Source organism: Colias croceus, chromosome 20 (assembly GCF_905220415.1).
Source record: "Colias croceus chromosome 20, ilColCroc2.1".
Taxonomy (NCBI): Eukaryota; Metazoa; Arthropoda; class Insecta; order Lepidoptera; family Pieridae; genus Colias; species Colias croceus.
Window position 1 is genome coordinate 2,415,933 of NC_059556.1, and position 22,080 is coordinate 2,438,012.

Here is a 22,080-nt window from a genome sequence, read left to right on the forward strand (position 1 = left end):
GTTGCCAAAATTAGGCGGGTTGCTTGTTAGAGGTGTACACAAAGAGTTTTCAGATTTCAGTTTTCAGGTTTCAGTTTTCTATTTGAAAAAAAATGCATCTGGAATTTTATAAATATTTTTTACATTCTCAGCGTATGCAAAACTATAACCTCAGTTGAGCTTAGAATACCAGCGGTGGGACACCCTGTATAATAATCCTATACATACTGCATATTCTTAAAAATATAACTTGAATAAAAATATATTAAACAATCCTACTTTAGCTTTTTTGGATTAAAATGATGCAGAATTTTACCGGAAGGAAACTTCCTTTTTCCTTCGCGCGGAAAGTTTTTTTTTTATTATTATTAATATCTCAAAAAATTGCTCCTTAAATGCTCCATCAGAATCTGTAATTGCTCCACTTCTATAATTATTAGTTTATTTATAATTAATTTAAAAAAAAATCCAAATACTGAAAACTTGATTTCCCTATAGAATGAAAAATATACACTTTTCATAAAAAATTTTTTTGCAAAAAAATTGCTCCTTAAATGCTCCATCAGAATCAGTAATTGCTCCACTTCTATAATTATTAGTTTATTTATAATTAATTTTTAAAAAAATCCAAATACTGAAAATTTGATTTCCCTATAGAATGAAAAATATTCACTTTTCATAAAAAATTTTTTTTCAAAAAAATTGCTCCTTAAATGCTCCATCAGAATCTGTAATTGCTCCACTTCTATAATTATTAGTTTATTTATAATTAATTTTTAAAAAAATCCAAATACTGAAAACTTGATTTCCCTATAGAATGAAAAATATTCACTTTTCATAAAAAATTTTTTTGCAAAAAAATTGCTCCTTCAATGCTCCATCAGAATCAATAATTGCTCCACTTCTATAATTATTAGTTTATTTATAATTAATTTAAAAAAAATCCAAATACTGAAAACTTGATTTCCCTATAGAATGAAAAATATTCACTTTTCATAAAAAATTTTTTTGCAAAAAAATTGCTCCTTCAATGTTCCATCAGAATCAGTAATTGCTCCACTTCTATAATTATTAGTTTATTTATAATTAATTTAAAAAAAATCCAAATACTGAAAACTTGATTTCCCTATAGAATGAAAAATATTCACTTTTCATAAAAAATTTTTTGCAAAAAAATTGCTCCTTCAATGCTCCATCAGAATCAGTAATTGCTCCACTTCTATAATTATTAGTTTATTTATAATTAATTTAAAAAAAAATCCAAATACTGAAAACTTGATTTCCCTATAGAATGAAAAATATTCACTTTTCATAAAAAATTTTTTTGCAAAAAAATTGCTCCTTAAATGCTCCAACAGAATCAGTAATTGCTCCACTTCTATAATTATTAGTTTATTTATAATTAATTTAAAAAAAAATCCAAATACTGAAAACTTGATTTCCCTATAGAATGAAAAATATTCACTTTTCATAAAAAATTTTTTTTCAAAAAAATTGCTCCTTAAATGCTCCATCAGAATCTGTAATTGCTCCACTTCTATAATTATTAGTTTATTTATAATTAATTTTTAAAAAAATCCAAATACTGAAAACTTGATTTCCCTATAGAATGAAAAATATTCACTTTTCATAAAAAAATTTTTTTCAAAAAAATTGCTCCTTAAATGCTCCATCAGAATCAGTAATTGCTCCACTTCTATAATTATTAGTTTATTTATAATTAATTTTAAAAAAAATCCAAATACTGAAAACTTGATTTCCCTATAGAATGAAAAATATTCACTTTTCATTAAAAATTTTTTTGCAAAAAAAATTTCTCCTTCAATGCACCGGAAGGAAGTTAGCGCGGAAAGTTTTTTTTTTTTAATTATTAATATCTCAAAAAATTGCTCCTTAAATGCTCCATCAGAATCAGTAATTGCTCCACTTCTATAATTATTAGTTTACTTATAATTAATTTTTAAAAAAATCCAAATACTGAAAACTTGATTTCCCTATAGAATGAAAAATATTCACTTTTCATAAAAAATTTTTTTGCAAAAAAATTGCTCCTTAAATGCTACCGGAAGGAAGTTAGCGCGGAAAGTTTTTTTTTTTAATTATTAATATCTCAAAAAATTGCTCCTTAAATGCTCCATCAGAATCAGTAATTGCTCCACTTCTATAATTATTAGTTTATTTATAATTAATTTAAAAAAAAATCCAAATACGGAAAACTTGATTTCCCTATAGAATGAAAAATATTCACTTTTCATAAAAAATTTTTTTTCAAAAAAATTGCTCCTTAAATGCTCCATCAGAATCTGTAATTGCTCCACTTCTATAATTATTAGTTTATTTATAATTAATTTTTAAAAAAATCCAAATACTGAAAACTTGATTTCCCTATAGAATGAAAAATATTCACTTTTCATAAAAAATTTTTTTGCAAAAAAATTGTCAAAAAATTGCTCCTTAAATGCTCCATCAGAATCTGTAATTGCTCCACTTCTATAATTATTAGTTTATTTATAATTAATTTTTAAAAAAATCCAAATACTGAAAACTTGATTTCCCTATAGAATGAAAAATATTCACTTTTCATAAAAAAATTTTTTCCAAAAAAATTGCTCCCGATTTGCTCTATCAATTACAAAAAAAATTATTTAATTTTGATAATTTTTACAATAATTAACTGAAAAACTATGTTTGCATAGTAAACTACTGCGCTGTGACGTCATCAATTATTGTCGTTGCGACGCATAAGGGCCATATTTACATGTATCAGCACTGCAGCGATATGTATAGACCTTAATGTTTATGTTTTCTTATTTATATTATTCACTAGATTTCCGCCCGCGGCTTCGCCCGCGTTTTCATAGGAAAACCCGCATAGTTCCCGTTCCCGTGGGATTACCGGGATAAAACCTATCCTATGTGTTAATCCAAGTTACGGTCTATATGTTTGCTAAATTTCATTGTAATCGGTTCAGTAGTATTTGCGTGAATGAGTAACAAACACACACACATCCTCACAAACTTTCGCATTTATTATATTACCTACTAGCGGTCCGCCCCGGCTTCGCCCGTGGTACATATTTCGCAATAAAAGGTAGCCTATGTTCTTTCTCAGGGTCTAAAGATTGTCTGTGCCAAATTTCATCAAAATCGGTATAGTAGTTTATGCGTGAAAACCATACTGTATACATACATACATACAAACCTTTCCTCTTTATAATATTAGTATAGAAGTATAGATTAGTAGGATGGTATTACTTAAAAGGTTATTAATTATTATCATGTAATTATTAATTGGTTCTGATCACAGATCACAGAAACTAAAGGGTTCTGATGATAAGAATAATAAGAAATAATTATAATTTTTGTTTTATTGAGTCTTCAAGTTAGGATTGCAGGTTCGAATGATAATAATTTTTGTATACCATCGTATATATTACATATAACATAATATGGAGACATTTCATCATGTCCACAACAATATCAAGGTTAGTAATAAATATTTCTACTATCAATTATCATCAAAGTATTAAATCGGTAATAAGTATTTTTATAATTGAATTTGAATTTCTGTTTACTATAAGAAAAATTAATAGGCACTTTTTATTTTAGGGTGTGAAGGGATTCAGTCAAGGAGTTTTAAATTATTGAAGAGTGGTAATTATTTAGAAGTAGGGTTCGCGAAAAAATTGAGCCCTACTTTTATATAATCACCTGAAAATTTTTCACTAGAGTATAAATAATAAAATATGTGCTAATTATAAAGAATTTTATTTTTGACAAAAGGTTTTACATACAAGACATAACTGCGTTAAAAACAACCGACTTCAAACTTGCACTTGCAACATTTACAAATACAGACAAAAATGCTCATAAAATAAAATACTGGGCCTATCCTAATAAAATTTTTATGGGACCAATTCGACACCATCCCGCATCGAACAAAAAAAGAATCACGTAAATGATTTATTAAATAATTCACAAAACACGAAGATTGAATTTGATATTTTTGGCTTTATAAATATAAATTTATAAATATAAAGAATATAAACATTCGATCACGAAATTATGCGGGTTCGAGTCCCGCCTCGTGATCGAATTTTTTCTATTCTTTATAAATTTATAAAACACGAAGATTTTAAAAATGTAACCAATGAACACAATCAATATTAGATTAATTGTAATGGTGTATAAAAAGTATTATGTCCTATGGAATTCTACTATGGGGCAGGGCAGCAGATATAGAAACTATATTTATCTTACAGAAAAGAGCCATTCGCTCTATATATAATTTACGTGCTCGGGACTCGCTAAGAGATCTCTTTAAGAATACTGGTATCCTTACTGTACCATCACAGTATATATTTAATAATATTTTGCATGTACACAAAAACGCCGACTTACACACAAGAGTAGGAGATAAACACTGTTATGGCACAAGGAACAGAAATAAAATTGAAATGCCATTTTACCGGTTAGCCAAAGTTAAAAATTCATTTATGGGTCTAGGTATACGCTTTTACAACAGAATTCCACATTGTATTAAAGAGTTTGGTAGTGCTAAATTCAGGTAAAACTCATGTAAAAAATATATTAGTTCAGAGAGCCTATTATAGCATTAAGGAATATATGGAAGATAAAAATGATATATTATGAAGTTAGATATAAGTTACAGAATATGTAATATTGACATGATTTTAAAAGAGCAACTATTTAATATGATTAATTACCTTAAAATGACATTAATAAGTTTAATGCTGGGAATAATAATATTATTATTTAATACTTAGTACTTACCTTATGTTGCTATTAATTATACTCTAAGAATGTCTAGGCGCCATATTTTAATTATTGAGTTTTCATCTAGCAAAATTTCAAGGAACAGATATTATTATGTACCTATTTAAATCATTCTTATTATAGGTATTTTTATAAACATTTCCCTACCCATCCCTAAACTCGTACGTTTATTCGTATTATTAAAACTTCAAGTAATTATCAATTAATTTGTGTTTCAGTCGTTTGTTTCATCTTTCGGTGTCAAGTTGCTATCGTTTGCGTTAGCGGGAACTACCTATGCGGGTTTTCCTTTGAAAACGCGGGCGAAGCCGCGGGCGGAAATCTAGTGAATAATATAAATAAGAAAACATAAACATTAAGGTCTATACATATCGCTGCAGTGCTGATACATGTAAATATGGCCCTTATGCGTCGCAACGACAATAATTAATGACGTCACAGCGCAGTAGTTTACTATGCAAACATAGTTTTTCAGTTAATTATTGTAAAAATTATCAAAATTAAATAATTTTTTTTGTAATTGAAAGAGCAAATCGGGAGCAATTTTTTTGGAAAAAATTTTTTTATGAAAAGTGAATATTTTTCATTCTATAGGGAAATCAAGTTTTCAGTATTTGGATTTTTTTAAAAATTAATTTTAAATAAACTAATAACTATAGAAGTGGAGCAATTACTGATTCTGATGGAGCATTTAAGGAGCAATTTTTTTGCAAAAAAATTTTTTATGAAAAGTGAATATTTTTCATTCTATAGGGAAATCAAGTTTTCAGTATTTGGATTTTTTTAAAAATTAATTATAAATAAACTAATAATTATAGAAGTGGAGCAATTACTGATTCTGATGGAGCATTTAAGGAGCAATTTTTTTTGCAAAAAAATTTTTTATGAAAAGTGAATATTTTTCATTCTATAGGGAAATCAAGTTTTCAGTATTTGGATTTTTTTTTAAATTAATTATAAATAAACTAATAATTATAGAAGTGGAGCAATTACTGATTCTGATGGAGCATTTAAGGAGCAATTTTTTTGCAAAAAAATTTTTTATGAAAAGTGAATATTTTTCATTCTATAGGGAAATCAAGTTTTCAGTATTTGGATTTTTTTAAAAATTAATTATAAATAAACTAATAACTATAGAAGTGGAGCAATTACTGATTCTGATGGAGCATTTAAGGAGCAATTTTTTTGCAAAAAAATTTTTTATGAAAAGTGAATATTTTTCATTCTATAGGGAAATCAAGCTTTCAGTATTTGGATTTTTTTAAAAATTAATTATAAATAAACTAATAATTATAGAAGTGGAGCAATTACTGATTCTGATGGAGCATTTAAGGAGCAATTTTTTGAGATATTAATAATTAAAAAAAAAAAACTTTCCGCGCTAACTTCCTTCCGGTCCTTAAATGCTCCATCAGAATCAGTAATTGCTCCATTTCTATAATTATTAGTTTATTTATAATTAATTTAAAAAAAAATCCAAATACTGAAAACTTGATTTCCCTATAGAATGAAAAATATTCACTTTTCATAAAAAATTTTTTTGCAAAAAAATTGCTCCTTAAATGCTCCATCAGAATCAGTAATTGCTCCACTTCTATAATTATTAGTTTATTTATAATTATTAAAAAAAAAAATCCAAATACTGAAAACTTGATTTCCCTATAGAATGAAAAATATTCACTTTTCATAAAAAATTTTTTTGCAAAAAAATTGCTCCTTAAATGCTCCATCAGAATCAGTAATTGCTCCACTTCTATAATTATTAGTTTATTTATAATTATTAAAAAAAAAAATCCAAATACTGAAAACTTGATTTCCCTATAGAATGAAAAATATTCACTTTTCATAAAAAATTTTTTTGCAAAAAAATTGCTCCCGATTTGTTCTATCAATTACAAAAAAAAAAAATTTAATTTTGATAATTTTTACAATAATTAACTGAAAAACTATGTTTGCATAGTAAACTACTGCGCTGTGACGTCATCAATTATTGTCGTTGCGACGCATAAGGGCCATATTTACATGTATCAGCACTGCAGCGATATGTACCTTACTGTTTATGTTTTCTTATTTATATTATTCACTAGATTTCCGCCCGCGGCTTCGCCCGCGTTTTCAAAGGAAAACCCGCATAGGTAGTTCCCGCTAACGCAAACGATAGCAACTTGACACCGAAAGATGAAACAAACGACTGAAACACAAATTAATTGATAATTACTTGAAGTTTTAATAATACGAATAAACGTACGAGTTTAGGGATGGGTAGGGAAATGTTTATAAAAATACCTATAATAAGAATGATTTAAATAGGTACATAATAATATCTGTTCCTTGAAATTTTGCTAGATGAAAACTCAATAATTAAAATATGGCGCCTAGATATTCTTAGAGTACCTATAATTAATAGCAACATAAGGTAAGTACTAAGTATTAAATAATAATATTATTATTCCCAGCATAAAACTTATTAATGTCATTTTAAGGTAATTAATCATATTAAATAGTTGCTCTTTTAAAATCATGTCAATATTACATAATCTGTAACTTATATCTAACTTCATAATATATCATTTTCATCTTCCATATATTCCTTATTGCTATAATAGGCTCTCTGAACTAATATATTTTTTACATGAGTTTTACCTGAATTTAGCACTACCAAACTCTTTAATACCTACAATGTGGAATTCTGTTGTAAAAGCGTACCTAGACCCATAAATGAATTTTTAACTTTGGCTAACCGGTGAAATGGCATTTCAATTTTATTTCTGTTCCTTGTGCCATAACAGTGTTTATCTCCTACTCTTGTGTGTTTAGTCGGCGTTTTTGTGTACATGCAAAATACTATTAAATATATACTGTGATGGTACAGTAAGGATACCAGTATTCTTAAAGAGATCTCTTAGCGAGTCCCGAGCACGTAAATTATATATAGAGCGAATGGCTCTTTTCTGTAAGATAAATATAGTTTCTATATCTGCTGCCCTGCGCCATAGTAGAATTCCATAGGACATAATACTTTTTATACACCATTACAATTAATCTAATATTGATTGTGTTCATTGGTTACATTTTTAAAATCTTCGTGTTTTATAAATTTATAAAGAATAGAAAAAATTCGATCACGAGGCGGGACTCGAACCCGCATAATTTCGTGATCGAATGTTTATATTCTTTATATTTATAAATTTATATTTATAAAGCCAAAAATATCAAATTCAATCTTCGTGTTTTGTGAATTATTTAATAAATCATTTACGTGATTCTTTTTTTGTTCGATGCGGGATGGTGTCGAATTGGTCCCATAAAAATTTTATTAGGATAGGCCCAGTATTTTATTTTATGAGCATTTTTGTCTGTATTTGTAAATGTTGCAAGTGCAAGTTTGAAGTCGGTTGTTTTTAACGCAGTTATGTCTTGTATGTAAAACCTTTTGTCAAAAATAAAATTCTTTATAATTAGCACATATTTTATTATTTATACTCTAGTGAAAAATTTTCAGGTGATTATATAAAAGTAGGGCTCAATTTTTTCGCGAACCCTACTTCTAAATAATTACCACTCTTCAATAATTTAAAACTCCTTGACTGAATCCCTTCACACCCTAAAATAAAAAGTGCCTATTAATTTTTCTTATAGTAAGTAAACAGAAATTCAAATTCAATTATAAAAATACTTATTACCGATTTAATACTTTGATGATAATTGATAGTAGAAATATTTATTACTAACCTTGATATTGTTGTGGACATGATGAAATGTCTCCATATTATGTTATATGTAATATATACGATGGTATACAAAAATTATTATCATTCGAACCTGCAATCCTAACTTGAAGACTCAATAAAACAAAAATTATAATTATTTCTTATTATTCTTATCATCAGAACCCTTTAGTTTCTGTGATCTGTGATCAGAACCAAATAATTACATGATAATAATTAATAACCTTTTAAGTAATACCATCCTACTAATCTATACTTCTATACTAATATTATAAAGAGGAAAGGTTTGTATGTATGTATGTATGGTTTTCACGCATAAACTACTATACCGATTTTTTATTTTTTTATTTTTTTATTTTATTTTATTCATAAAAGGTACCTTACAGCTGTTGATAAGATAAATTATACTAATTACATATAAAAACGCCAATTACAAGGCACACCGATAATAGTAAAATTGTGTGACAAAAAACGGCAAATTACAAAGGTACAATAATTGTTTTCTTTTACTTTAACAAACTTAACTTAACTTTAACAAAAAATTCTTGATGAAACACAAAACATAAATGAATTAAATGTGACTTCTCGTGAACAAGCAATATCAACAATATAACATTAAAGCTGAGAAAAACAGAAATGAAATTGAGCCTGTTATGGTAGGTGACAATGTGAGAGAATGAGTGGACGTGTAAATGAGTGTGTGTGTTAGGGTATGCGTGTGTGTGTGTGTGTGTGAGTGTGTGTGTGTATTACTTATTTAAGTTATTTATAATCTGAAGAATTGCACTTTTAAATCTAGGGCGTGATAAACAAAATATATCAGCTGAGCAAAATTTATTATTATATACTTCAGGGAGTCTGAAATATGGAGAATTTTTAAGATAGTTTGTAGACGTTGACGGCACTAAGAACAAATTTTTTTGTCGAGTGCCTTGACTGGGAACCCGAAAATTTAAAGGATTCAAAATAGAGATACAGTCAAATTTATTATTTAGAATATCAAACAAGAACATTACGTCAATTAGATCTCTTCTATCCGATAACGCGTTAATATTATAATGTAGACAAGCCTGCTCATAGCTTACAGGGAAATGTTTGGATTTAAAATTTAATTTCTTAAAAAATATTTTTTGTATCTTTTCTAGCCTATTGATATAACATTTGTAGATTGGTCGCCATATTACACATGCAAACTCAAGGATACTCCGAACATATGCAAAGTATAAGACCTTTAAACATCGTATATCGTCAAAAGGTTCAGCTGTGCGCAAAACAAAACCTAAATTAGCAAATGCCTTATTTGTGACGTAGTCAATGTGGTCGTTGTACGTGAGTTTCTCGTCCAGTATCACGCCTAAATCTCTTACTGTATTAGTGGATGGAATTTTTTCGTTGCAGATTGAATATTCAAAATTTATAATATTTTTTTTATTCCTAGAGAAAGTTATTTTTTGACATTTATTTATATTAACTGATATCTTATTTATGTTATAGTAATTTGTTAATCTATTAAGGTCGTTTTGAAGTGAAAGACAATCATCTAAACTAGCTATTTTGGTAAATATCTTTTTATCGTCCGCATATAAAAGGAATTTAGAACTATGAAGGCATTTATCTATATCATAAAGATAGATATTATACAGCAAAGGTCCCATATGTGAACCCTGCGGCACACCTGACGGGATATCTACAAAGTTAGACCTATAACCACCAACTACAACGGCTTGACAACGATTTCTTATATAAGAATCTAACCATCTCAGTAGGTTTCCTTTGATATTTACATCTGAAAGCTTGCCTATTAGAACATCGTAATTTACTCTGTCAAATGCCTTCTCAAAGTCTGTATAAATTACATCAACTTGTACGTTGTCATTCATATTAGTGTTAAGATAGTGGGTGAAATCCAATAAATTTGTTAAGACATTACGTGATTTTATAAAACCATGTTGATTATATGGAATGTAATTCAGAGCATGTGTGTAAATACTTTTGTAGACGAGTTTTTCAAGCAATTTTGAGAATATGTTAAGCAATGAAATACCCCTATAGTTTGTTATTTCTAATCTAGAATTCTTTTTATGAATCGGTACAATTAAGGCTTCTTTCCAACGTTTCGGGAAAACTCCTTCGGTGACTGAACGTTTAAATAATATTTTTAAAGGTAAAAGAAGACCGGACTGACATTTCTTTACGAATATAGCTGGTATACCATCTGAACCAGCGCCTTTTTTAACATCTAAATCCTTCAGTAGTTTTTTTATTTCTCCATCATTACAAGGTATAGTGTGTAAGCAGTCAGTTACATCAGAATCATAGGCATTAGGCGTTACGCTGGAGGAGATAGTCCTTTGAAACACGCTATGAAAATATTCGTTGAAAGCATTACAAATATCACTACCGTTTGTGAGAACGCGTCCATTATAATTCATGTTGGATGGTAAATTAGAATTCTTACGTTTGCTGTTAATATACGTCCAAAATTCCTTTGGATCCTTAATGATGCTGTCTTGACAACGTGATAAATAGTTAGAATGACATTCGTCCTGTAAGTTTTTAACTCTTTTTCTCAGTAGAGAAAAGGATGCGTAGTCATTAGGGTTTTTGAAAATTTTCCATCGACTGTGAAATTTAGATTTCTCTTTAATTGCATTAATGAGAGCCGGCGTGTACCACTTAGGGTAATGGCGTCGAGAAGATATCTTTATGCATGGGACAAAAGTATCGATTAGGGTATTTATCTTGCTGTAAAATATGTCCACGCATTCGTCCAAAGAACCTGTTGATAAAAGTTCATACCAATTTATTTTGTTCAATTCAGAATTTATGGCATCATAGTCTGCTCTATAAAATTTTCTCAGCTTAGGAAACACAGGTCGCAATTCTTTAAAACATATATCTTTTACACAAATAATCAATGGGCTATGAAATTTATCGATATTTACGAGTGCATCGGAACATGCCGTGCAGTCGACAGAAACATTCGAGAAGACAAGATCAAGAGTATTGCCACAGTGGTTCTGTGTGACGTTAAACTGCTGGGCCCCCAATAAATTTATAGTATCGAGCAGATCTAATGCAGATTCTAGTAAATTTGAATTATTTTGATGAAATTTGGCACAGACAATCTTTAGACCCTGAGAAAGAACATAGGCTACCTTTTATTGCGAAATATGTACCACGGGCGAAGCCGGGGCGGACCGCTAGTAATATAATAAATGCGAAAGTTTGTGAGGATGTGTGTGTGTTTGTTACTCATTCACGCAAATACTACTGAACCGATTACAATGAAATTTAGCACACATATAGACCGTAACTTGGATTAACACATAGGATAGGTTTTATCCCGGTAATCCCACGGGAACGGGAACTATGCGGGTTTTCCTATGAAAACGCGGGCGAAGCCGCGGGCGGAAATCTAGTGAATAATATAAATAAGAAAACATAAACATTAAGGTCTATACATATCGCTGCAGTGCTGATACATGTAAATATGGCCCTTATGCGTCGCAACGACAATAATTGATGACGTCACAGCGCAGTAGTTTACTATGCAAACATAGTTTTTCAGTTAATTATTGTAAAAATTATCAAAATTAAATAATTTTTTTTGTAATTGATAGAGCAAATCGGGAGCAATTTTTTTGCAAAAAATTTTTTTATGAAAAGTGAATATTTTTCATTCTATAGGGAAATCAAGTTTTCAGTATTTGGATTTTTTTAAAAATTAATTATAAATAAACTAATAATTATAGAAGTGGAGCAATTACAGATTCTGATGGAGCATTTAAGGAGCAATTTTTTGAGATATTAATAATAATAAAAAAAAAACTTTCCGCGCTAACTTCCTTCCGGTCAGAATTTTTCATAAAAATATATCAATTTTCTTGACTACTTATTACCATGAAAGAAAGTTTTTTTTTTGTATTTTTGTTGAATAAAATCCGAATACATTTTAATAAATTTTATTCATTATTTCACGTATTCAAAATTTCCTTTTCAGCATATTTTATAATATACTTACTGTTCCCAGTGGTTTTACCCGCATTGCTCCGCTTCTTTTGGTGCGTGCGTATTTAATAAATTGCCGTCTTCGATAAATAGGCTATCATATACTGAAATACTTTTTCAAATTGGACTTGTAGTTCCTGAGATTAGCGCGTTTAACAAAACGAACTACCTCTTCAGCTTTTTAGTATTGGGATAGATTTATATGCAATGCAAAGTACAAATTTATTGTTGTAACTGCCAAATTACAGTCTGTTCACCGATTTAAAACCTATTGAAATGTTCTGAGTTCAGATTGTTTTTTTTTTTTATTAATAATGAGAAGAAGAAGTTAGAAAATAAAAGTCAAATTTAATAAACAACAGTTTGTGCGGACACATACATTTACCAATATTTGCTTCTACATTTATGTAGGAAATGATATTTGATTGGCACTATATAATATACCTCTATCATAATCTTAGGTCTATCGGGTCGTCGTATAGTTGTTTATATATATACGTAATATAGTCGTTTACTGATTAACTATATTATTTCGCCTTATCATAATTAATAAGCGTGAAATATTTATAAAATTAAACCACTTCAAGTGAAATTTAAAGTGTTAAAGTTTAATTTTAATTTTAATGTATGTAAATAAAGTTTAATGTTAAAGTTTAATTTTACGTTTTTTATCAGAAAGATTGTCATCTCCGCTATTCTGTTAAATAGATTTAAAACTGAAATAAAACAATCACATTAGTATCTTACCATATTATTTTTAACACTTATTTATTTTTCTTATTATAATACGATTTTCGGGAACCCATTTTGCATATTGTTTTTAAAATTAAGACAATTGCCGTAAAAACTACTAGGATAGCAAATAGGTCGAGATAGCATTTCTGGTACCAGGGCATCATAAGCGCGGGAGAGCGTAGAAGCGGCGCGCCTTGTGTCCTCACTACATGCTCCACCCAGTGGACCAATTCTACTTCAGGAGAGACGGGACGATCGTGGTATATTAAGGATACTTCTTTGGCTTTTACCTTGTACCTAAAAGATTTTTTATGAAGTCAAAATACATGTTCAATTGTTGTTCTGGAAAGGTCTTATAAAACTAGGACACTCACTTGGGCTCAGTCAACATTTCCTGGATAGCTCGATTCAAGTCAACGTCCATACTGAATGATAAGTCGACTTGAATCGCGAATCCTTTTCTTACCGCCCTATCTGCATTGACGTATTGGTCCGCCATCCCTGGGATTATTATCATTGGAATTCCAAAGTGTACTGCTTCAGTAGTTGATAAAAGACCTCCATGAGAGATGAAGAAGAGGCAATTTGGATGTGCTAAAAAGATTAATAATAATATGATAACCATTTTTACATAATAATACAGCATACAGGAAAGGAAAACTGACTTAATGAGTGGCTCAACTTACTACTACCTTTTTTTATATGTTTTTTTTATTTTTTTTATAGTGGGGAAATCTTCCAAAGATACCCACGGCCCCCGGGGAAGGAGCCGTGGGTTATGTCGGATTCTTACCGACTAAAACCCCACTGTGTTCCGTCGAGCCGCTTTAATGATGTGTAGAGGGGTTGTCAACTCAAAGACTATTCGGATCGTAATGATTTTATTTTGCACACAATATCCGTATTTATACAAAAATCGACCAAAAACAAAACCAATCAGAATTCTAATGTTGAAATTGAAATTTAGAATGCGCTCTGATTATGAAAAAGAATGCGCCGGCCTGTACACAATATGATATGTATAAACTCTATGCATGTCTCCCATAGTGTCCCCCCTCAAGCGAAGCGAACATTTTTCTTGACGACGCGTCCACTTCTTGTAGTGTAGGGACGTGCCTTGTCCGTGTTGTAGTCTGTAGCAGGAACTGACGACGTAGCACTCGTAGGTGTAGGTGTAGATGCTACTGCTGTGCTTGCCATACCTTCAACCTCTTCGTTTAATATGTATGCAGGCTTGAGTCTGTCAATTGATACTACTGTAGTCCGAAGTGGTAACTGTATTTGGTAGTACTTGTCGTAGCGCTTCAGTACTTCATAAGGGCCGTCATACGGCGGAGTGAGTGGTGCTCGAACTGTATCGTTCCGTATGAATACATGAGTACACGTAGACAAATCCTTGTAAATAAATGTTGCTCGATTTGCGGGGGATCGTTTAGTCGGTGTGAGTATAGCCATAGTTTCTGTCAGGCGTTTCACCTAGTCAGCGTCTTCAATACCCGTCCGTGTAGGCACGAAGAAATCGGAGGGCATGCGCAGTGTAGTGCCGTAGGTCATCATAGCTGGACTCAAGTTGTTAACTTCTCTTAAAGCTGTGCGTAAACCTAGCAGTACTCTCGGTAGTTCGTCTGTCCATTGACAAGTACTGCCGCGAGCTATGAGCGCGGCTTTCATAGTGCGATGCCATCGTTCGATTTGCCCATTTGCTTGAGGGTGAAATGCCGTAGTGCGTATTCTTGTAACCCCAAATCTTTTCATGAGTGCCTTAAATAAAGCAGATTCAAATTGTCGACCTTGATCGGTAGATATGCGTAGCGGGCAGCCGAAGCGTGCAATCCAGTTCTCGTACAATGCTTTCGCGACGACTTCGGCAGTTATTTCTTGAATTGGAACTGCTTCAGGCCATTTTGTAAGACGATCAATGATGGTAACACAGTATCGGTAATCTCTTGAGAGTCGTAGTGGACCGACTATATCTATGTGTATGTGTTCGAAGCGTTGCGAAGGCGGGAACTCTGCTAATGGAGTGACGACGAGCCGGTGAACTTTAGCTCGTTGACAGCTGATACAAGACTTGGCCCATAACGTAGCGTCTTTATTCATAGCTGGCCAGAAAAAACTTCGATGTTATTAGCTTCCGAGTAGCTCTAATACCAGGGTGGCATAGTCCGTGTTGAGCGTTAAATGCCATATAACGGTATGCCTTCGGTAGAAAGGGACGGGGCGATGCGCTTGATAGCTCGCACGTGATTGGTCGATCGAGTCCGGGTAGCGAGACTTCACCGAATGTTAAATTTGTGTGAGTTTTTAACTTTCTGAGCTCTTTGTCGTTACTTTGGTCGATGGCTAACTGCTTGTAGTCGATTACATTAGGGCATTGGATCTCTTCGATGCGTGACAACGCGTCGGCGACTGTGTTCTCTTCTCCTTGATGTACTTGATACTCGAACAGAATTGACTTATGTAATACAGCCGCGTATATTGCTAATAATTCGCGAAAATACACGCTGTAGCGACATTGCGTAGCACTCATTGCTTTAGAGAAAAAGGCTAGCGGTTTCCATCGGTTCACAATCTTTTGTTGAAGAACAGCGCCGAGACTATGATCCGAGGCGTCAGTCATGATGGCAAGGGAGCAGCCAGGAATGGGAAAACATAATGTTGTCGCTTCTGTGATGCTTTGACGGCGTTTCTCAAAAGCTTCAATTGCTGCAGTAGTCCATTCGATAGGCGTTTTGTCATTCTTCTTTTTATTATGTAGATACTTGTTTAATTCATTTTGTAGATGAGCTTGGTTCGGTAGGCAGTCTCTGTAAAAGATGGTAGCAGCCTGGACTGGATGGAGACGGGGGCCAGCTCGCAGTGCTTTTCTTCATGATGTAGTTAGTCTTTTTCTTCCATGTTTTCTTCTTGCTCCGTCGGAGGTCACCAACTGTAGAGGGGTTGTCAACTCAAAGACTATTCGGATCGTAATGATTTTATTTTGCACACAATATCCGTATTTATACAAAAATCGACCAAAAACAAAACCAATCAGAATTCTAATGTTGAAATTGAAATTTAGAATGCGCTCTGATTATGAAAAAGAATGCGCCGGCCTGTACACAATATGATACATATAAACTCTATGCATGTCTCCCATAGATGGGACCGCGGGTATTGATTAGATTTCTTCCGCGACCAACCTACTACTACCTAGTAGAAAGCTACGCTAACTTGCAAATTTAAAATAAATTTTATGAAGTTTCCAAGCATGCTAGTTAGTTTAGTAATGGAGGTGTAAATTATCATTTTCTTGTATTTAAAACAACGTACCAAGAATGCCCTGTTGTGGTGCCCAATGTGTATTATGTACGTTTTTAGGTCTTTTCGGTAAATCTCTTTCGAATTTCCATATTACAGTTTGCTTTAATTCACCAAATATTTTCAATAAGTTCTGAATCGTCTTTTCTGGTAAAGTGTCACTCCTAAGATTAGATCCCATACTAAAGTAGATCACACCATGTTCAGCGTTATCCATTAATTTCTTCAGATTCTGAAATTGTCAGTTATATTTTATTTTAATTTATCGACTTCTAGCCAACATTGTATTTTGAAAATTGTTAGAAATTTTGTGATAAAATTTTTAGTTGTGCTTATTGTTTTAGTACCTAATATTTGTAATTAAGACAATAAAAAAACCAGTTCGTTTTTAATGTTCTATACAGCTATCAAATTAATTGCATGCTTTAATTACAAACGGTTCCCAATCAAACATTATATTTTAGAAAACAATTGCACTAAATAAGTATATGTATCTGCATGATAATGATATCCGTAATTCTTCAAATAACCTAATTGATTGAAAGGCTGGAAAAACATATATCTGTGAAAGGGTAAAATACAGCAGTTATCAGTAATAATTTCTGGAAATTATTCTATTTATATTTTATCACATCGTATACCTCTCAGAATCTGTACATAACGAAAGGTCTGCGGACTGCATTCGAACAATATTGTCCTAGAAAAACTTACATCAGGAAGTGGTTTCACATTTTTCTCAATATGGTATCCACCAATGGGCTTGTAGCTTTGCGGCAACCTGGTTGCTTCACCCAAGGATGCGTGTGAATTGCCCAGCATTAATGAGGCATTATATTTTAGTTCAGTCAGACTTGGAACTGGTCTGTTCCTACTTCGAACGTGTGGAACGATATAGGTGTCGTAATATTTATTTTCTAGAGATTCTATGTAGCTGAAATCAGAGGTTACCACGACGTTACTATTAAAATAAAACAAAAATAGAGCTATAATTTTTTATCATGGGAGAAGTGATCAATCAAAAAATAGATAATAATAAATTGAGAGATGATTTATTATAATGGAAGGCAGTAAAAACGAAGCAGAAAATCGTGCTTCATCGTTTAAATAAGAAACATAAGCTTAGAATATGGCTGATTTGTACCAATACCAAAATTAATTTACGTTTATCTTCTATGGAGGGTGGTGTTACTTACTATTTTTTCAAGAGGATTCCATTAATTTGATTGAATAATTCCTTCACTCTTTCTTTAAAGTTCAACGGAGGAGCATTATTAGAAGCAGAGTCAGACACATAGGCTGGGTTGGGAAGCTCATCTATCAACCTGAGCACCATCCAGTGAGGTTCTAGTGGGGAAAACCAGATATAAGGACAGTCGTACACAGCTGAGAATCTGAAAATAATACTGGATTATTAAAAAAGTTATCTCGAAGATATCTACGTGGTTTCGAAAGCGCAATAAAATATGTGGATTTCAACAGAAGAAGAACAACGTTCGATGTGGAAAAAATTAGATTACCTATTAACTCAACTTCGAATCTCATCCTATTATAAATAATTAAATAATTTATGCAGTTAGTCCATTGAAATGTTACATTACTTTGGCCTAACTTTGCGTTTTTTAGAGGACGCAATTTTATTTTTTGGATGTGTAGGGGGGATCAATGTGAAGCTAAAACCAAGTTTGTGGGGTCGCCAGCCTTGTCCCACGGCCGCCATCTTGGCGACCCCACAAACTTGGTGATAGCTTCACACTGACCCCCCCTACACACCAAAAAAATATAATTGCGTCCTCTAAAAAATGCAACCCCAAATGTAACTTTTCAATGGACTAAGTATAAAAAATGACCAAAAGACGCGCTTAAACTTATGGAATTATTAGATTGTCACCGATCCTTTGTAAGCAACGACGTCATATTTTGTAAGTGTAGAAAAAATTAAATCTGTCCGTTTAAAGTGGGTCAAAATATAGTCTAAACGAGTCGGTTGAATACATACAAAAAAACAGATGAAGGTTATGAAAGCTTGAAAAATCATCCTGTAATAAAGATGTCCTTTATTCATAGCGATTGCAGAATGATGTGCCGATTGAATCAAGTTTAAGTTAAGACTGCTCGAGATCGATGTCTATATTAACAAATATAGACAACTAGTGGTCCGCCCCGGCTTCGCCCGAGGTACATATTTCGCAATAAAAGGTAGCCTATATCCTTTCTCAGATATCAAAATATCTACTTACCAAATTTCATGCAAGTTCAGTAGTTTAGGCATGATTGAGTAACAGACAGACAGACAGAGTTACATTCGCATTAATAATATTAGTATGAATATTTTAAAGTCAGATTTGGGTGTCAGAATTTTTTGTTTAATAATGTAGGTACTGAATTCCACTTGTTACCTACGTTTTTACTGCAGTCAAGATAAAATGTCACTTTGTGTAAATTAATAAAATTTACATACTTACTTGATAAAAAAAGTATAATTTCTAATCTTCTAGTTACTTTCTTCAATTATATGATGACATACGAACAAAGTACGTACTTACTTTGAATTTTTAATTAATTATTATATAAATGATAAATATACATAATATTATTGAAAATTCAAGATTTTTTCATAAATAGGGCTCATAAAAACACATTTTGAGGGCATTCTCGCGTAATTTAATTGATGACTAGATTTTCGCCGCGTTTTCAAAGAAAAACCAGTACAGTTCCCGCTCCCGTGGGATTTCTGGGATAAAAAGTAGCCAGTGCCTTATTGTGGGTATACAAAAATTTCATTGTAATCGGTTCAGTAGTATTTGCGTGTAAGAGTTACAAACATCCATCCTCAATACTTTCGGATTAAAAATAATAATATAAGTATAAGTAGGACATAGTTATCCATGACGTATCAATGAAAATAATTTAGGAAATATTACACTTTACAATTTCTGCGTAACTCGTAAAGGAAACATTATGAAATATGTATAATCTTTGGATAAATCATAAATGTTAAAGATAACATATATGTATAGATAGCATTTGTTTTCTTTAAAGTTGCACTACAGACTTAACTAACCCAGCATTTAAGTCTTGATAAGTATATTCTATTAAAAGAACGTCAAAGGTTTGGTTAGTATCCTTCAGAAGGTTTTGAACTCGAGGGTTTTGTAGGGTCCTTTTTCCCACTTCCAAACAAACTTCCATTATTAGTTTTATCGAGTGTAGGTCTACCGTTCCTTCCATCATATTTTGGATGCTCATTAAACCTCCTAAAATATATTTCATTAATCTTTACAAATTAAAACTACTGAAGAATATTATAATACTGAAGTCTGAAAGAAAACAATGACAGAAAACATAATTAAATAAAAATTCAGTAATGTATGGCCACACCACTGAAAGGGTAGACGGAACTTTATTATGAGGGAATGCTTATTAGTTATTACCTTCAAAAATCTCAATATTTTCGCTAACATCTACAACTTTTAAGTTTTTCATTGGTTTTGGTGGATATGACGTTATGAACGTGACCTGCAAGCATTAAATCATCAATACATAGTACTAAATAAAGTCGCTTTCACTGTCTGTCCGTATCTATGAATGCTTAAATGTTTAGAACTACGCAACTTATTTTGATACGCGGGAGTGAAGCCGCAGGCGGAGTGATAGTTTTAAATAATGTCAATTATTGTGTTGAAATGAAGAGAATAGATACAAGATCCAGAAAATATTATTTTGCTGGGACAATCTCAGAAGAACACAAAAATGTATTACCTAATTTCCTGAATATACACAAAAAAGTTCAGCAGGAGTGTTTACAAATGAATTTTACACGAAAATGTAAATGTAGGTATATAAAAGATTTAAAAATTGAGACAAAATTAAATTTTGGTGATTTCGAGCGGGATTTCGAAAATTACACTAACTTTACATCGACCGTCTTCCATAAAAAGTATAATAATATGCTATGAAGATAAGATAAATGTCAATATTTTGTTAATTTACCTCATGACCAGCATTGATTAAATGCCGAACAATACCTTCCCCTAAAATCCCATGACTCTTCCCAGGCAAGGAAACAACAACCAGAATTTTGTATGCACTAGAATTAATTAGTAAAACTGCCAAAATAAGTAACTTGAGCAACTCCATGTTTTAAATACAATGAAATATAAATGACTATACTTTTAGAAAGTGCATTTTATTATGTATCAATTTTGTTATGTCAATTATTTAAAGTGTGCGTCATTTGCGATACTATTATTATAATTATGTAGGTAGTTTATTTAACCGACTCGACAAAAACGATGATAGTTTTATTGGTACATAATTTTTTTTTATATTATATTGGTTTTTAAAGAACCACGTCAATCGTTGCAGCCATTTGAACATGAGGGGTTGCACGTAAAGTTTTCTGAAAGTCTTGAAAATCAGTTGTTTTCGCACCACCGTAATATCGGAAAAATCGATCGTAATAAGAAGAAATGTTTTTTCTTTATTTTAAATATTCTCACAGTAGGCACATAATATAGCGTAGTTACTGTAAAAACTGTAATAATGTAATCGATGAAAAAAACATGCTGGTAAAAATATCTGCTACTATGTTTATCTAGAAACTCGATTTTTAAATAAAATAAATTCAGGCCACATAGCCCATAAAGTGTTAGCTTTTAAGCTATTGCATAGCAATTAGCAGCATTTTAAGCTAATGCATACCTTCTATCGCGGGCCTTGAGCGCGGGGACCGAATCCAGAAATTGCGTTACGAAAAACCTCACGCTTCCCACTCCGACAGGCACGGAGGTGTGGCTTGAAGGCATGCTATGCAATAGCTTTACCGCGGCAGTCCCCGAGTGCCACACGTATTTTTTTATCATTAAATTGTATCTTAGATTTTTAAGGGAAACTTTTTTATGTGCGTTGACAGTAAAATTTCAGGGTTCCGCCATGGCAATACCGTCACATCATGGAGTCTTGAACGTGCTAATCTCAGGAACCACGGGTTCGATTTGAAAAAAATATTTTACTGTTAAATAGTTCATTTATCGAAAACAGCTACGTATAGGCTGTATACCAACACGCCAAGACCAATAGGAGCAGAGCAATGCGGGCTAAACCTTGGAAGACAGCTTAATATTTTATGTGATTATTAAAACGGTGTAAGGTTACATCTATCATCTAAAATGGTAGATTCGAAAGTATTTTTTAATCTTTGTTTATTAATTAATATCTTTGTTACCATTTCGGACCTAAGGTGTGACTAATTAAAATTATGTACTTCGATAACAAAACTTGAATTAGGGATGTTTGAAACTCAATAAATTAAACCCCCAGAAATGCTTTTCGATTAGACTAATTAATTATTAGATTACACTACACTATTGACGGATTACTGTACATAAACTTATATTTTAATCAGTATTTATCGTAATTGACTATTTGTATTTGAGCGATTAAAAAAAGCATTGTCACTTATCAATAAAAAATAACTACAAAAATTACGCACGTTTTAATGCAATAAAATAATATACGTACGTGGCGCTTC

At 31.5% G+C, this 22,080-nt stretch overlaps 1 protein-coding gene and 1 long non-coding RNA gene across 2 annotated transcripts; one reads left to right on the forward strand and one right to left on the reverse strand.

Annotated features, from left to right (window-relative positions):
- Positions 1–3,279: 3,279 nt before the first annotated feature.
- Positions 3,280–3,735, forward strand: LOC123700710. The gene is made up of 2 exons (XR_006752641.1): positions 3,280–3,464; positions 3,589–3,735. It is a non-coding gene; the product is annotated as an uncharacterized LOC123700710 (long non-coding RNA).
- A 9,544-nt stretch (positions 3,736–13,279) lies between these two features.
- LOC123701027 (UDP-glycosyltransferase UGT5-like) lies at positions 13,280–20,687 on the reverse strand. The gene is made up of 7 exons (XM_045648438.1): positions 20,543–20,687; positions 19,612–19,687; positions 17,744–17,941; positions 17,262–17,481; positions 16,563–16,782; positions 13,625–13,844; positions 13,280–13,547 (listed from the first exon to the last, which is right to left on the reverse strand). Exons 1-7 carry the CDS (start codon positions 20,685–20,687, stop codon positions 13,280–13,282), a joined length of 1,347 nt encoding a protein of 448 aa, XP_045504394.1.
- Positions 20,688–22,080: the final 1,393 nt, after the last annotated feature.

What these genes read in the sequence shown, in the direction of transcription:
- LOC123701027 (XM_045648438.1), bottom strand. Translation starts at nt 20,687, where the DNA reads ATGGAGTTGCTCAAGTTACTTATTTTGGCAGTTTTACTAATTAATTCT. An exon ending in TTTAATCAATGCTGGTCATG is followed by an intron (nt 19,688 to 20,542) that starts AGGTAAATTAAC and finishes ACCCTCGAGTTC; the next exon opens with AAAACCTTCTGAAGGATACT. An exon ending in GGAATCCTCTTGAAAAAATA is followed by an intron (nt 17,482 to 17,743) that starts GTAAGTAACACC and finishes CTCTGATTTCAG; the next exon opens with CTACATAGAATCTCTAGAAA.